Source organism: Coloeus monedula (assembly GCF_965178545.1).
Source record: "Coloeus monedula genome assembly, chromosome: 17".
NCBI lineage: Eukaryota > Metazoa > Chordata > Aves > Passeriformes > Corvidae > Coloeus > Coloeus monedula.
The window spans coordinates 3383222-3401158 of NC_138797.1; the positions used below are offsets into that span (position 1 = coordinate 3383222).

The 17937-nt window shown below is 42.9% G+C and overlaps 1 protein-coding gene across 1 annotated transcript in view; it reads left to right on the forward strand.

The window, feature by feature from the left end:
• Positions 1-17937, forward strand: part of PTPRT (protein tyrosine phosphatase receptor type T) — a gene marked incomplete at both ends in the record, with an annotated part of 423019 nt that overhangs the window by 304260 nt on the left and 100822 nt on the right. Inside the window, 2 exons of the mRNA XM_082292624.1 lie at positions 6365-6566; positions 9915-10017. Coding sequence (XP_082148750.1) covers positions 6365-6566; positions 9915-10017 — 305 coding nt within the window. The remainder of the gene's footprint in view (positions 1-6364; positions 6567-9914; positions 10018-17937) is intronic.

The following is a 17937-nucleotide window of genomic DNA, read 5'->3' on the forward strand; positions in this document are numbered from 1 at the left end:
GTCCACAGCAAGAGATTGTTTTAGTCTTGAGGCATTGCTAAGTGGAAAAGGGGAGAAAAAACACTATTTTATATATAGAGAGACCTACTGCAGCTACCTGTCAGCTCCAAATCATCCCCAGGTGGGAGGGGTTGCAGGAGGGGTATGGAGAGGCAGAATGGGCTGTTTTATAAGGACAGGCACATAAAATGTCGCTGGGAATGTAGGGGAATAATGCAATGGATTTATAGGCTTCAAATGGCTTCCCCAAACTGCTATGCAGGCTGCCACTAAAATGGAAAATAGATATGAGGTTGTATAATGTATCCACAAAGTAGTGTGTGATTTAACAGCAGTACTTACCATTTGCATTGAAACAGGCTGCAATTGCTAAAATCAGAGGGGAAGCTTAAAGTCCCAATGTTTGATGGTGGATATGGCTGTAGAGAGCAAAATTCTGCTCACTGGGGTTGATTAATTCCATATGACAAAAGATATAAGATAAAGTGGTCTGCATACTGGGATCAATTGCTGTGAGAAGAAACATATGAGCATTTTTTTCTTCTGTTGACTGGCAAGCTCTCAATCCCAAGACGTTGGAGTGTTCTGCCCGCAGTTTTAAGGTTATGAACACACAAAATCCTGACAACTCTGTTATTCATCAGGGTGAAATCCTACTCATATGTACCAAATGTATGGGGAGGCTAAATGGATCTATCAGCCGTGATTTGAGCAGAATATTCTGCCTTGTTAATTTATTTATTTAAGAGGATTAAAGAGAGTCTGAACAGCCATCCCGGGTTCCCTGAGGATTTTAGTAGTGCAGGGCAAGAAGGGCCATTACAATGGAGTGATGAGATCTTTATCACAATGTGTTCTTGTCTTAAGCTTAGGGCCTCGTGTTCGTGCCATAATAGGTTCTTCCAAAGGAACTTCTAAACCCAAAGTTAATTCATCACGTCTCTTGATGGTCTATTTCACTGCTTAATTACCACATTTTTAACAGCATGTACCCTTTTTGCTATAAGGATTTTTTAACCTCTAATTTTCAACTCTTGATAGCGTTTCTATTTCAGAAAGCACAGGATAAAGCACTTTTTTCCTCCACCATGCAAAGCAGGAGTAAAATTCACCAGATTTGTGTGCTTGTGCACTTGCTTGTTTTAAAAAATCCAAGTGAATTATTTTTGTTTTTTTTTTTTTTTTAATTATGTGCTTTTTCTCTTGCAGTGGGTAATAAACTTGTGCTTCCTAGTTTAGTTAATACCTCTACTATAATCCCTCCCTTCCCTAGGAAAGTTTATGTCCTTGTAAGAGAAATTCTGCAGTCACAGACGATAACAGTTAGCAAAGTGTTCACATCTCCGCAGAAAATTGTGTTAAATTGGGCTCTGTGAAGGGGAGAAGAGCTGTGCTTATGCTCTCAGTATTACATCTACATCTCTGGGGTTGTTACCATAGCTCAGTGATTTCAAGGAGTTAATATTCCAAGCTTTAAAAGTGGATGGAAAAACAGAGGGAAAGGTGGGATAAGAGGGGGTGCCTTTGGTCAATGGGGACTAGAGTGCACTGGCACAGGTTGCTTAAATAACAACCAGCAGTGAACTTGCTCACCAGCCTACTTCTTTATGCTGATCTTTTCTTATTTTGTTCTCCAGTCTACCACAGCAGTTATACATCACTGAACACCTGGACATTAAACATAGAAAGCCTTTTTTGATAGTTTCCAGTAGACTCAAACTGCTTCTGTTGACCTGTTTTACGTTTAACAAAGACTTTGGACTCATGTAGCCAAATTTTGCACAGTTGACCAGGGATTTCAGCATCTGAGACCTCATGAATCCATCACTCCTGTGCAGCTGGGAGGACCCCAGGCTCAGTGTTCTGCCCCTCTTGTGCTGGTGGGAAAATTGCTGTTCTTTATTTTTCTGAGTTCCTTCACCATTTGATTTTCTGGTTTTACCAAATTTACTGCTTTTATTGCTTCTGTATGAGAAGCATTTAATTACCTCAGTGAGAGAGGTTCCAAGGAAGATTTAGGATTTATTAATGTGTATTTCTTTGCCTAATTTTGCTGGGTTTAGAACCACAGCAGTGTTGGCCACTAAAATTTTCCTTGGGAGCATCGAGTTCCCCTGGAGCTGATGTGCAAACTCTCCATTCCCTATGGAAACCCTGGACAGACATTCCAGTTTGCAGAGCAAAGACAACTTTCCACTTAGGACAGTGCCTGGCCTGCAGAGGAGATCAGGAAGGTGGTTAAAAACCATAGAGTTTCAGTCTTGTGAGAAATTTCCTCATCTTTGTATATGCATTTATTCTGCATCAGAATGCAAATAAGTATTTTCAATATTTCCAATCAGAATTAAAGTTTAAAATATATTTTTGGGTATTTTTCTGTTTGTTTTCTGTCTATGCTTTGAAACTTTAAAATTAATAATATTGTTTCTTTTTTTTTTTTTTTTGAGAATACAGAAGTATTAGATGGCTCAGCTTGTCTTTAAAATAGATTATTTAAAAATAATTTAGAACAGCTGCTTTCAAGCGATTGAGTCATCTCATTTTTTTAGATTAGAAGCTCTTGTTTGTTTTGTAATGAAATGCTTTGACACTTGGAACAAGAAATTAAGATAAATATTCAGCATACAAACCACAAGACAGGTGTTTTTTCCAGCATCCTTCTTGTTCCAGGGAAGTGCCATATTTCTTCTCCAGACACATTTTTGTGCTTTTATAAATTACTCCAGAGTTGGAAATTTCCACGGTTTCTTGAAAATTTTTCACTCTCTGATTCCCTGAAATTTCTCTTGCTTCAGAAAATTGAGTTTAAATCAGTTAAGAAGACTGGAAACTTTTTTGATGCCCTCCTTTTACCAGGCTATAATTTGGTGGAGGACACATTTATACATGAAAATGAGCATAAAAATGATATCTTGATTTCTGGAGGAGGAATCTTCCGACCCAGGGCCATGGATCCACACAAACCCGTGTGTGTGGCACTTCTCAGATATTCCAGCGGGGAAATCCCACTGAGTTCAGCCCCTGGAGCTGATGCTGGCAGTGAGGAGGGATGCAGAGCCTGGCAGAGCAGGGATGTGTGCCAGGCCAGCCCCAGGACACGCTGCTGGCAAGGGCAGCTGTGGCTGCAGCTGAAGTGGCAGCTGCTGTCGCTGTGCCTGGAGGTCCAGAGAGGAATAAGGCTGAAACAGAGCTCTCAGATGTTAATCCACACTCAGGGCAGCACTAATAGCTAAGAAACAGCAGGTAGCTCACTTGGAAGAGAAAAATGGTTGGGTTTTGGTTTTTTTCCTGAGCTGGAAGAGTTTGCCTGGTTTTCCAAATGGACAGCTCTGTTTCCAGGGCCACTTCCTCTGGTTCACCTGGGGTTTGGCTGCTTAACCAGCAACACTCAGCAATTACAGAAAACCACAGATTTCTCAGCCACACAAATGTTTGTGTAAAGGAGTGAAACAGCCCTTGTTTTACACATGGCAGCCTGGAGACTCAGAGAACATCAGCTCCTCGTGGTGGTGAGGAGAGTCCTGCCAGAGGTGGGCACACAGCCCAGGGCTCCTGGCAGCGTCTGTGTGCACTTTCCTGCCCACTCCAGTCATTCAGAGCCCTCCTTGTGGGGAGCAGAGAAGAGCTCGACCCTGATGAGAGCAAGAACTGGCTGCTGTATCTGCACCATTTGCACTTACCAGGCCTTAAATATTCCTGCTGGTGGACTGGGTGAAGCTGGACACAGGCACAGCTTTGCTCTGTTGTGTTTCTGTTCTCTGTGCTGCATCCAGGTACTGTTCATGTGTTAGAGTCAAATGTTCTGTTTTGGGGACAAGGGTGGCTTCCTCTGAATGTCCTCACATCACCTGGTTTAACAGGGTCCAATTCTACTGGAAAGAGACTCGGCTGCAGAAAAAGTAAACTCACATTTGGCTGTGCCATAGGTCTCTCTGCTGGAGTTTACATAGCCTGAAAAGAGTCTTGGGAAATACCAAAGTCTGATTTGAGTGAGCAGTTGCTTTGAAAATTGACCTACATTACGATATCAAATTGGGGACATTCTCTCAAGTGCTGTTTCCTCCTTCCCTGCTTCTTGTGAGTTGACCCAGGTTGTTTTAAGGTCCCTTGTTCTTCACTGTAGTCAACAGCAGATTGGGTTGGTGTGTTTGTTTTTTAAAATCAGTGAGTTGGTTTCTTCTTCAGTTGTTTTTTTCTTCTTGAAAGCTTTTCTAGCTCTTTTTGCCTTAAGGGGATAGGGTTTTCTGAGTTTTTTTTTTTTTTTTTAAATAAGGAAAAATAACTGTTTCTATAGTGATTTTAGAACTGCTGAAGTAGCTGAATACATTTATTCATATGGATGGAGATCAAGGACAAGTGCATCTTGGATGGAGATCAAGGACAAGTGCATCTTGCTCTTGTGTTTATAGCCTTCTGTATAATGTGCTTGAAAATAAATGCCATTGATTTTGCAAAGGCCACTGCCTGGCCTGGGCATCCTGTGAATGTGCTGTTCAGTGTCCCAGGTGTAGGAAGTTCCCTTTCTTTTTCCCCAATTCCTATTTTGCTGATTTCCCTTTGTAGTTTTATAGAATTGCTATTTCTCTAGCTCTGGAAGTAGAGCATATGAGATTGCACTGGCCCATCCCTACATAACATTAAATTAAATGCATTTTTCTTTCTGGATTTTAGCTTGGGCATGGACAGGGTCAAATGTCTTGATTTAAGTATTTGTTTCTCAATTTGATTCCAATGGTCTTTTTACATATTCCCTTGTTTTGAAGTGCGTTGATGCAATAAGAACTCTCAAAATACTGTCCTATGCCATGCTGGTTCTTGACTCCCTGAAGGAAAAGCAGTGGGTGTAGAGAATTTCCTCCTGTTTTTAATTTTTTGTTTATTTTAAGAACCATTATGCTCAGATGTGTCTCTTTCTCAGATGTCTGGCATGTAATAAAAATTTAAAACCAGGTTGTAATTCCTGGAAAAATTAGCTGGTTTTCAATGAAACCACCTACAAGCTGTCTAATTATAATTCTTCTGAGAGTTTTGCTTCTGTACTTTTTTGTTGCTGTTGTAATTCATGCCCCTTCTCTGTTACGCTGCCTTATCTTGGGTGTCAGCTCTGTCTAAATTGTTCTTCTCTGTCCAAATAACAGGATTCACATGCCCTCACCCTTCTCTGGTGTCAGTAACATCAGTCTCAGTCTCTTTATTTATCCTGTTATTATTAAAGCCTCCTTCTTTAAACACTGGGTATTTATTTTTCCTCAAAATGCAACATTTTCCACCTGTCATAAAGCAAGGGGCTTAAAGATTTTCAAAGGCTCTTTCAGAAAAGCTGGGAATTAGATTCTTGTGGAGACCTTAATAAAAAATTGAAGACTTCATGTATTAACATACATTGATTTATTCATAGTGTTTCATTACAAATAAGTGAGGATCCCATAATATCAAGAAAGGTTAGGAGAGCAGCAGAGCACGGTCCATTATATTGACAGCTCTATTGAAATTGAGCTGCCTTGGGATTGAATTTGGAACTCAGGCAAGGAATTGGCTGGTAAATAAGTCATGAGTTTTCCTTGCAAGTGTCTGTATATCAGGAGGGCTGCCATGGATGAGCAGGCTGAGCTCGAGCAGGTTTCAAGGTGTGCTGGCACCAGCGCCAGGTGTACTCAGGCCCCTCCAGGTCTGGAACCCTCCTGGTTTATCCCAGGTGTCAACCAGGCATTGCACCACGTGTAAACCAGCACTCTGAGGCTCAGAATGAGGGGTGGGAAAGGATGGCAGGAGCTGCTTTCCACAGAGAAAAGGGCTTTTGTCTAAAGACGTAATGATATTTATTTCATTTAAACATATCGTTTCATTTCAGCCTATTCTCTGTAGCACAGGAAAAGACTTCCAAAGCTTTTGTTGTCATAAAAAGGCTGCCATTGTTTTCAGCTGCCTTTTGAGGATATGGTTTGCCAAAAGGAAATATATCCATGTTTGCACCAAGGGTTTTCATAAGCTGTGGGGGCTTGCATGGGTGATTCTCATGAAAATCCTGCCGGGTGTGCTGTGTGCTCTGGTTTGACTACAGAAGTTCTGAGCTTGGGAACAAAAAGCAATTCTTTGCATCTTTTGTTGTAAACCAGCACATGCTGAGGCTTTAGCAGAGAGAGGAAATTAGTTTTTCCCTAAGTAAAGCCTTGGAAAAATTGTCATGTTTGTTTGACAGCACCCAAATATGAAACCGCTCATGGGAGATACTGAAATAATCCTGAAATAATACCTGTCCTTGTGTTTGCAACTGAGCCTCAAGAGGTGAGAAAACAGGGCAGCAGAGAGAAGCCAGGTGCAGAAGGCCCCTCATCACCTCCTTTTCCTTGTTCTTCGTTTGCAGATCACATACAAAGCTGTTGGGTCTCTGGATCCCAGTGCCGACCTGTCCAGCCAAAGAGGGAAAGTCTTCAAGCTGAGGAATGAAACCCATCACCTCTTTGTGGGATTATACCCAGGCACTACCTATTCATTCACCATCAAAGCCAGCACAGTCAAGGGCTTTGGGCCGCCCATCACCACCCGGATTGCAACTAAGATTTCAGGTACTGCTTTGGAGAAGAAGAAAAAAATCAAACTTTCTAGGGATTTGTTCCTTAGACTCAAAGCTGATGCATAAAATTATAAAAAATACTCAGCTTAATGTCTGTCCCAAGTTTCATAGGGCAGAGTTTTGAAACAGCCACAAACCTTTGTTTATTTGGGTTACAATTACAGGGGTTAATTTGTGGGTGCCCTAAATATCCCTGGATATCTGTGGAGCATTTTAAATGAGAATCATCATTAGTTCTACAAATGAACTACCCCTACAGTAATTATTGTTAGCATTATCTGCCTGGCTGGGGAAGCTCCTTCCATAATGTGGTTTTTATTTTCAGGATGTACCAAAATGGATGTAATGAAGTATTGGAATTAATAGTGCAAAGAGACTAAAAATAAAGGAGGAAAGCTGTTTTCCTTGGGGTTTTTTATGAGTAAGAGCAGAGGGAGGGCTTGAGGCAGACAAGAATATGAAAGGCACTAAAATAAGGAGGCATGGCAAAGGGAAGGTGTGAAAAAAAAAAAGAGGAAACAGGCTAAAAATATATGGATAAAGGGTTGGTAGTGGTGGTATTGGGCAGATAAACGTGGATTTTAATATTTAGTTGATAGCACTAAAATAGGCTCTCTAACAGAGAGAAAAGCTGTCATTTTTTGCACTATTTTAACTATTTTTTCAGTAAAGTCAAAATAAACATCTGGAACATTCAGGGCTCTGGTATAGCTTGAAATTATGGCTGGTTACTGTAGAAAAGAGTGCACTACAGTATAGATTTTTCCACTGCCCTGTTTCAAAATCGGTTAATAATAGCAAGTTGTGAGCCATAAGTGACAGGGTAAATTTTAAGGAAGCAAAGTGTATCCCTTCCCTCTGCTCAGGGGTTGGACCTTTCACATTTAGCACTAAAGCCCCAAATCACTTGAAGTAAAAGCCATTAAGTGTCCAAACAGCTCCACAAGCTGTTGGGGTTTCTGCAGCCCTGCTGTGAAGGGGCAGCACAGTGTGCACTTTATTCCCTTGCAACCAGAGAAATAAAAAACCACAGCAATGGTTTGGGGGCTTTTCCCCTCTGATTCCATTTCTTTGCATTTTATTAACCCATGAGTGCTCAAATTGTGTTAGCAGTCTGCATGAGGACCAACTATATGCACACTGAGCTTGGTTTATTGACTTTTTACCCCCCCATCTTCCAAATATCTGGCTCTCAATAGGTGGTAACAAACTCCATGCAAGCACTTGGGTAGTCTCTGACATTGGATTATCTCATTGCGTGGTCAAGTTTTTGATACATTTGCCAAATAATCTGAAAATTACCATTAAACTTGCTCTAAGAGGCAGCCACGAGGTTATTAGGGAGAAGAAGGATTTTTGCACTGACAGGAATGTCCTTGTGAGGCTGTATTTTTTTTTTTCAAACGGGCAGACACCTGTGCTGTAGCAGTGTGTGAGTGGATTTGTTTGTGTGGGTGCACTAAGCTGTGCTGTAGCACCGTCCCCTGGCCAGAGCAGGGGCTCAGCAATTCCTGCTGTGCCATCGTGGCCAGCAGGTCGAGAGAGGGGATTTTTCTCCTCTCCTCTGCCCTCACGAGACCTCACCTGGAGCACTGAAAGCAGCTCTGGGGTCCTCAGCACAGGAAGGACATGGAGCTGTTGGATCAAGTGCAGAGGAGGCCACAGAGATGCTCTGGGGGCTGGAGCCCCTCTGCTCTGGAGCCAGGCTGGGAGAGCTGGGAGTGCTCACCTGGAGAAGGCTCTGGGGTGACCTTATTGTAGCCTTCTACAGTAGTGCCTAAAGGGGCTGCAAGGGAGCTGGAGAGGGACTTGGGACAAGGGCCCAGAGGGACAGGACAAGGGGGAATGGTTTTAACATGAAAGAGGGCAGGGTTAGGTTGGATGTTAGGAAGAAATCCTTCCCTGTGAGGGTGGGGAGGCCCTGGCACAGGGTGCCCAGAGAAGCTGTGGCTGCCCCATCCCTGGAAGTGCCCAAGTCCAGTTTGGAGAGGGCTTGGAGCAACCTGGGCTGGTGGAACATGTCCCTGCCCAGGGCAGGGGGTTGGAACTGCATGATCTTTAAGACCTCTTCCAACCCAAACCATTCTGTGATCTCTGGCATCTCCAGTGATCTCTGGTGTAGAAGACCACTGGTGACGAGTCTCCTTTCAATGAGTCACTGCTTCCCCTTGATGCAGAGCACCTTGTTCCAGAGAAATCCTTCTTAAGCTGTTGACATTCATTCTGAACGTATTCCCAGCTTATTGACAGGGAAGCCAGCAGCTGAGCTGATAATAGCAGCCCCCATTCTTGACAGTTTCCAGGCATTTAGATAAAAATCCTGATTGTAAACAGGATTACAGTGGAAATCACTATGAGAGGATTAAATATGGGATCCCCCACAATGCAGCTTGCCCTTGTGGGCTACAGATGAACTACTGTGTGAATTCTTCTGTTTGCTTTATACTTTAAAGTTATTCCAGCAAAACCTGCATCTTTGGAACAAATTTGGTGCTGCTCTGACCTCAGGATCCCTTCAGGTCTTCAGCAATAAAACTTGTCCCAAGCAGATGCCTGCTCCTGGGGAAGGAAGATGTGATGTAATAAGTAAAATAAATTTCCTAAGGAAAGCTGTCCTACTTTCATGGAATGGTCCTAAGAGAAGATAACAAAGCAGAAGGAGAAACAAGAGTTTGGCTGAGTGGGTTTTTATTCGGTGGGTTTCTGTATTGCTTGGGGAAACACATCAGAGATGGGGATGCCATGGCTGGGCACTGCCCAGGGGTGGCACTGATCTCTGCAGCTGCCTGTTGAGTCAGCAGCACTAAAGCACCGGGGTGAAATGTCCTGGGTTTGGGAGCTAGTTTGTGCTCCTCTCTTTTCATCTGCTGTGCTTCTTAGCACACCCTCCAGCTAATCAAGGGGACACAGCTTAAGTCTGTATATTAAAAAATCTTAACATGTGAGAGGACTAATCCACTGACCAGAACAGGGAACAAGATTCAGGATTCAGGAGTGCTTTTGTTAACTCTACCATTTATTCACTCATCCTAATACTTTGGGGTTTTTTATAATGTCTATGCAGTTTTCTTTCCTCACCTTTAAAACTGAAGGAATGATCCCATCTCAAAGGATTAATGATTCAAGACAGGATTTTTAAAGCCAGCTTGAAGATTGTCCGATTCCCATTAAATTGGAATGGAAAAAGAGTGCACAAATATTTAAGCAGTTTTGGTCATTCTGGTCATAACACTGGGAAGTATTTTGATATTTTGTTTGAGAAATGTGAATATAATGTTGCCATCACTACCAAAAGCAGTAGCTGGTGCATAATGAGCATGTTGTCTTTGTTCTGCTGCAGCACCGTCCATGCCGGAGTACGACACGGACTCTCCCCTCAACGAGACTGACACCACCATCACTGTCATGCTGAAGCCTGCTCAGTCCCGGGGAGCACCTGTCAGGTAGGTGTTTTGTCTTTTCTTTTCACACTTCCCTCTTTCTCCTTCCTCCCCAGGCTTCCCTCACTCCTCTCTCATTCTCCTCTGATAATGGAGCTGCTGAAAGCAAGTGCTGACTAAAAGGCCAGCTCAGCTGTTGATTCTGCCTTTCACAGTCTCCTTTCATGAATGCTTCAGCCTCCTTGCCTCCCGCTGTTAACCTCCAGGAAGGATTGCTGCTGGCACTCTTGGGATTATTACCCTCCCAGCATCACTTCAAATGCCTCTGCAGTGCTGGAGTGCAGCGGGATGTGGAGCTGGGTACTGAGAATCCCCACGTGAGGGTGGAGGAGGCTCCAGGGCTCCATCCTGCCCTCTCTTCCATGGTGACCAAGGCCTGCTGGTAACTCTTGCAGGAATGCCTGCAGTGTGCTTAATGCTTGTGGGTGTTTCTGCTCAGTTTCTGGATTTAACACTTCTCCAGCTGTGCTGCTGGGCTGGCTGTGCAGTGAGGCAGTAATTTAGTCCAGGAAAAAGGAATTCTGGTTTAGCAAGGCTTTGCTAACGTAGATGAGCAGGTCCTGCTGCAGAGTAGAGGATTTACAGAGCACAGAATCATTAAGGTTGGAAAAGACCTCCAAGACCTTCAAGTCCAACCTTTTACCACTCACCACCTTGTCAACCAGCCCAGAGCACTGAGTGCCATCTTCAGTAATTTCTTGGAACACCTCCAGGGATGGTGACCCCACCACTACTGTGGGCAGCCCCTTCCGATGCCTGACCACCCTTGCTGTGAAGAAATTCCTCCTGACGTCCAACCTGAACCTCCCCTGGCACAGCTTGAGACCATTTCTTCTTGTCCTGTCCCTTGTTCCCTTGGAGCAGAGCCCAACCCTGACTTGGCTGCCCCCTCCTGTCAGGGAGTTTCAGAGAGCCAGAAGGTCCCCCAAGCCTCTTTTTCTCCAGGTTAAACAACTCCAGTGGCTCCTCACATGACTGACCCTCCAGCCCCTTCCCCCAGCTCCATTCCCTTCTCTGGACACACTCCAGCCCTTCAAAGTCTTTCTTGCAGTGAGGGGCCAGAATGGGACACAGGACTCAAGGTGCGACCTCACCAGCACCAAGTACAGGGGTGCCATCCCTTCCCTGGTCACTGAGGGGCAGGGAGCTGCCCAGGCACCCAGGGAATAGCAACATTGCTGCCTCTCTGAGCTGGGTCCTGCTCTGAACGCTGAGATGCTGATGTGGGATACTCACCTGCCAGTTGCTCCCTGACTTCGAGTTCTCTCATCACTCTGTTCCACCTCAGGGAATTTATGTTTGGTGCAAGGCACCAGCACAGATGAACAAATTTCCCTTCTGAGCCCACACTGCCTTATCTGCTGCTGGCAGAAGTGCCAGCTGCTCCTTCATCCTGCCACTCATCCTGCCAGGCTCCTCTGCTGACAGCAGCAATCGGAGTCACTCACAAAAACAGTGGGTCCTGCCTTGTAGAGGGGTCTAGCAGGTATCCATTACCTCCCTGTGGGATCTTCAAGCTTTTACCTCCAGTTTTCACAAGAGACTCTCCAAGTTTTTCCCATGGGTGTTACCTTAAATACACCACAGTTCCTTCTTTCATAATGCTTGGGTTTCTGTGTGCCACTGACAGGTTCTTACTGCTTTTGAAGGATGCCCACTAAGTATTCAGGAACAAATTGCTCCGGATGCAAACTACTGGATTTAATTAAAGATCCTGTGTCAGCTGGTGGTCTCCCAACTGTGTTGTGGCTTGGCCCCAAATTACATTGACAGGCTCAAAAAAAAAAAAAAAAAATCTGTTCTTTTAAGACTAAGCACCATCCCTTTTCTAGTGTTTCTGAGTAATGTGTCTCAAAGTTTGCCTTTCAATCTCTGGCACTCCATATGAGCAGATTTAGGAGCCTGTTTCCTGAGTCCTTTAGGGATGTTCTTCTGCTGGAAAAGAGCAGTAAAATCACACAGCTTTGTTTTGTTTTATTTCTTCGTATGGGGGAACATTCCTGTATCTCATTTTACCACCTGCTGTCTTAGCAGTGTTGCTATTTTGTCTTTTTATTGAAAAGTCTTGTGATTTTTCTCAAAGTCAATTTACTGCACTTTAACTGCACTCAGTGAATAATGCCTTTTCCAGCAAATGCATCTGTACATAAAATTGGTAGAGATTTTTTGTAAATTTTCGTTCTGATTTCTCTAATTGCATTGTAGCCTATTACACACGTTTGCGGAGAGTGCATGCCACATCTAAGTGATAAAATTATTTCCTATAATGAGTCCATTTCATTGACTTACAGATGTGTGCAAGAAAAACAGAAGGGCAGGGGTAGTAAGGGGGAGGGAGTCTTGGGGAGAGTTTTAGCTGTTTATTAACTCTGACAGGCTCAGAATGTGGGAATACCTTCCTCTGGACAACCATCCAGACTGTTCTTAGGCTAACCTTAATACACCCAATTATTTCAAGCTTCAATTTTCCCAACCTCTTCCCTTTTCTTTCAGTCTGTTCTGCACACTGCCCAATTTTTGAAATTCACTCAAAATACCATTTCCAGAAGCAGGTCCCATTCCCTCAGAGGGAGATCAAAAGAATAACACATGAATAACATATTGTGAGCTGCTTGTGGCACCCTTAACACACAAGAATGAGGTGGTTTTTCCTCCTCATTGTGTTTTAGTCATTCAGCTGAGATCAAATGTATCCTCTTTGCTGTTGTCTGGTGAGGTGTTCTACCTTTTGGTTGTGTGGGGTGTATCTGTCTGTTATTAATTCCTTCTTAGTGTGATGCCATGCTCTGTCCAGGTGCTGAAGGCGTTGAGGCAAGCAGAGATTTGAGACAAAGGACTGAGCACAGCAGTGAGATGGTGCAGAGGATCCTGTACAATGTAAATCCTGGTGGGGTGCCTTCTCCTGGCCTCCCTGGTGGATGTGACTGTGCTTTCCTCGATCCCTTCCCCCTTGCACGCTGATCCTTCATCTCCCAGCCTGCTTCAGATGGGGCTGAAACAGATCCTGAAAGGAATCTGAAGTAGATCTTCCTCACACCATCTTACAAAAACTCTGCTGTTCAGAGCTTTCTCTGGGCAGCAGTAGGTTGACCCCTTATCCCACCAACCTGACAATTTCTGCTCTGCAATTCTCCAGTTTTTATTGTAGTCCTTCCAAACTGTGAAGATGAAAAACAATTAATAGGCAGTAATTTTTCTACTATTTCCTCTTCTGTTCAGGGGATGGGGAGATGGAGAACATGTAGGGGTGTGACTGTAAGGTAATATTTGTACTTGGTCTTGAGGTATTTCATTCTACTCTTGCACAGAGGTGGAGCATGGGCTGCAAGAACATCTTCGGAATAATACCGAAGGATATTTAAGATAAGATTAATTGTATTTTCATTCATCTGAAATGCAGGTACACCAAATCCAAAGTCACCTTCAGCATTAAGACCCTTCTGATGTTCCCCAGTGCTGATGATAAATAATTTGTGTGGCTGTTTATAAAAGTAACAATCATTAACTCGGCGTTGTTAATGATCTATAGATAACAATGAGGATTCTTTCATGCAATCTAATAGGATTAATATAAACTTAGATATTCTTTGATCTATTTTGTCCTATTGCCAAAAGAAAGGTGAAGCCTCAGCAAGCAGAAATATTCTCCCTTGTGGCACAGGCGTTTCATTTTTGCTGTTATTTTTCGTGGTATAACCTGCAGAGTTTGACTCCACACTGCCCTTTAAAAATAACTTTTAGGTGTTCTTATATCAATCTAAACCCTGTGAATGGTGCTATGATTGATTTGCTGGAGGCTGACATTCATCTATAATACATTCACAAGAGGAAGGAAGAATGCAAGTGTTCTCAATCTTTACTCCTCAACTCTTTCCTGAAAAGCTCCAGTGTGATTTTGAGGATATTTCTGCCTTTGAATCTGTTACTGTCAAGAGGGCTGAGTTAGTCCTTCATAGATTATTCACATATGACATCTTTAGACCTCTATTTGAGAATTTATATCCCACTCTCAGCTTGGAAATACCGCTGTGAGGGGTTTTGCCTGCAGGACATGTCCACCGGGCTGGTTTTTGTGTGTTGGATGTTTGAAAGTCCATCTGCTTTATTAGCACGCAGTTGGTTCTATCCATCTACCTATGCTACTGTTATGGAGCAAATCAAATTTCCAGAGCATATTTGAGTTCTGAGGATTTCAGAGTTTAGATAAATGCTCCCCTTAGGTGTGATTACCTTGTCAATACCCTGCTCTGCATGGGGGAGCTGTAGGACACTGCAGAAGGACATTGGAGAAGAGCCTGCAATTATTTTGGGGTGGGGTTCAGGAAATACAAAATTTTTCTGTTGGAGAAATATGAATTTAGTCTCTCTCTCTTCCTGCAGTTCTCAGAGGTGTGTCAGTAAACAATCTGTGATATTCTTTTGTGTGCTGCCAGCACACAGGTACAGATGGGTCAGTTTATTAACGCACATCTTAAAGGAAATAAGGAAATCTGAATAAGAGAAGAGAGTTTAAATATTTAAAATATATTAAGAAGTACTGAGCAAAGGTGAAATTAATATTTTCATAGCAACAGCCAGCCAGAAGGAGAAATTAATTTCTATGGACCAAGCCCCATGTTACACTTGAGTATTATTATTTGATTCTTGATCTTCCAAGCATGAAATAAAGGCAATTTTTGTTCTACATGATGCTAAAAAAATTAAGAGAAAACAGCTGTAGTGTTATTTAGCAGAACACCTAAGAATAGTGGGGTTTCTTTTCTTGTTTTATGCTCAAGCTATTCTCCCAGGAAAAAATTCTGTAGGATGTATCTGTGCGCTTAAATAATCCTATATGCAATAATGAGTAAAACTTTCCTGGGAGCAAGGGCCATGGTGTTGCTTCCATTTTATGTTGGAGAAATGAAAGTAGCTGAAACTTGCCTTTGTATCTGCAACAGAGTTAAAATGGAGAAAATTTGGAGCCACAGGCCAGAAATTAAATCTCCAGGTAATTCTTTATTTTCTGTGATGTTGGGCATTATCTGTCCATCCTGAGCTTGCCTTTCCTGCATCCCTCCCCCGGCATCCTTAGTCTGATTTTGCCTTTACTGCACAGTAGTTCTTACAGAGGAGTGGTTTGCAAGCCCAGTGACCTTGATTCTGTGGTGGAGAAACTATAAATTCACAGTATTTGCTGGTGCTTTTGTTTTGTTTTGCCGATGGTGACTTCGGTGTGTAGATTGCTAGAGAGGGAGCAGTGCTGCTCAGATCTCTGCTTTGCAGCTTCTTAGTGGCATCACATGAGCCTGCCTCAGGCATTTATGCTGATAATTAATTCATTAATGCCAGAAAAGGGTGGCAATTTCTTGTTCTCAAAACTCCCACGCAGCGTACCTTGTACGTGGAAATACAAACTGGAGTGAAGGAGCAAAGGAGCAGCAAAACAATAAAAAGGGTGCTAAGGGTGAAATTATCATGCCCTTGGTAATTCAGAAAGTTCGGTTCCCTTGATAGGCACGTTCTTAGTACTTGGAAAAGGAAATTTCTGCTCTGCTTTTTCTAAGCTCCTATTTAAATGTCTGCATCACGTGAGTTGGTTGATTGAATACAGGGCAAGCAGCCGTCACTTTAGATCTTTTAATTTTGTAGTATTTAATGAGAAATGAGATTATCAATCTAGGCTTCTGATATTATAAGACTAATTATCTGTATTAATTAACATCTCCTATAATATACCTCAGGGATATTGTTCTGAAATCATTCAAGCTGAGTTTCTCCCTCCTGACATTCTGCCTTCAATTTAGCTAAGAGTTTGAAGGTAAATGAAGTTTCTTCTTAGAGATAAACCAGATCTACATTTTCTTTAACAGTGTGTGAATGTAAGAGAAGGAAAATGAGAATTTGGGTGAAAGGCATCGTGTACTTGAAATTATTATTATTAGAGGTGCTTTGCCTATTGTATGAGGAGAAAAGCAAAATGGAGATACAGGTATGTAAGGTACAACCAAGAGTATCAGGAAGGAATATTTAGTCTTTTATGCAACATGGCAGAATTAGTTGAATAGGGGTTTAAAGGTTTTGTTTAGTTCCCCTGAAGAGTCAGGTGTTAGCCCCAAAAAGTGAGGCTAAAGGGCATTTTTGGTCAATTTTCTCATCTGGTACAGGAAATGCATTTTCCTACTGGATCAGCACACTGTCCAGTTGAGACTTAGTCCCCTAAAGGGTCACAAATCTGCCTTTTGCCATCTCTCAGAGCCACAGCCATTTTCAGAGCCTGGGTGACCTGCTGTATCTTTGACCATTCCACAGGGAGCTTTGGCAGGGGACAGGAATGGGAGAGGAAAGGCATAAAATTGGTGTCTATTTGAATGGTAATGTTTTAACAATCAAATTACACGTGGAGCCAATTCTTTGGGGTCAAGCAGCATTTTATTAGTGCCACAGGGAGGCTTCTGCTAACACTTTGTAGTGTTATGAAGACCTGAGGATAGTGAGTAGGGGAAAGGAGGGTTTTTGCATCAATCTTTTATGCTGACTATGTAAACTGTCAGATTTAATTCCAGCAACCAACAGGTTAATGAATTCTGAGCTTTAAGCTGAGATTCACAAATTGATGGCCATTTCCTCACATCAGCCTGTCAGCCAGTTAGATGAGGGGACAGGAAAAAATACCCACGGTTGCCAGTTTGAGGGTTTCTTTTCCCAACACATCTCTTTGCTTCACAGCTCTCAGAGCCACTGTGCTCCTTCCCTGTTGTCACAGAATGAAAGGGTAATCACAAACAACATGAAAGATTTTAAAAATCAGAAACTCTGACTTCCAGGAGATGCAGTGCCAAGCCTGTGAGAGCTTTTGGATCAGACCCTTTGATGGAATGAACTGAGCTGGGCCACAGCTGCTCAGGGGTGGGATGCCCACAGGAAGGACCTTGGCTTTTTTGAAGGATCACCAAGGATGATTTACTTAATTGAAGCAGCTCCTTAAGGCACTTAAAATGAGAAGGGATGAGTCTGAGCACAAGTCCCTGGCAATTGTCCACCCCTCAGGAGCAGTGGCCAGGCTCTTCTGGGCCCTTCTCTGCTGCACGTGGCAGGAGATGTTTACAGAAGCAGATGCCCCTCGATGTGTCTATAATAACACAAAAACACAATAAAAGGCAAGATGAGCAAGCTCTGCTTTGCTGTTGCAGACTAAGGCATTTCAGGATTTAATTATACTACAGGTATATAAATTCCGGAAACATGTTAATGCTCCCGTGATTAAAATTATAGAGCGCCTAATTGAAAAAGCATAAACTGAATTGAAGAATTCCTAATTATAGTTTGCTTTGAGGTGTTAATTTCCTCCATAATGAATGCATAATTTCTTGGAACTAGAAAATGGGGTTGCTTCACCAGTGCGTGGGATGCAGATGGAATGATGGGATTATCTTAAATGCAGCCAGACAATTCTCAGGAATAAACCTCTGCAGCCATGATGCTCCTCTGCCTTCCCATAATTTCAGCTTTCCTTGCACAGTGGTTTTCCAAAGCAAAAGGCAGAGAGCTAGGAATGGTGAAGGATTTGCTTGCAGTGCAAAAGGAAGGGGAAGCAGGATGGGTGTAATTCAAAGTAGTCATGATGCAAAAGGTGAGGAGAGAGGCAGAATGAGGAGTATTTCTAGTGGGAAAGTCAAACAGTAAAAGAGGAGGAGATGCTGGCAACCCTTGTAGTCTGCCTTGAAAGATCCCTAAGGAAGTGCAGGAGCTGATGTTGATGCAGATTGAGGGCTTTTTTCTGTCAAAGGATACAGCCTACGTGTAATGTTTTCTCTTCTGTAAAAAATACTCTTAGTTTTGAAGGCAGCTGGTGAGCTGCAGGATTGTCAGACACAATCTCCTAGTGTTTAAATCTGTCCCATTCCCACTGTAGTGGGGGTGGGAGGTGTTTATGGAAGGATT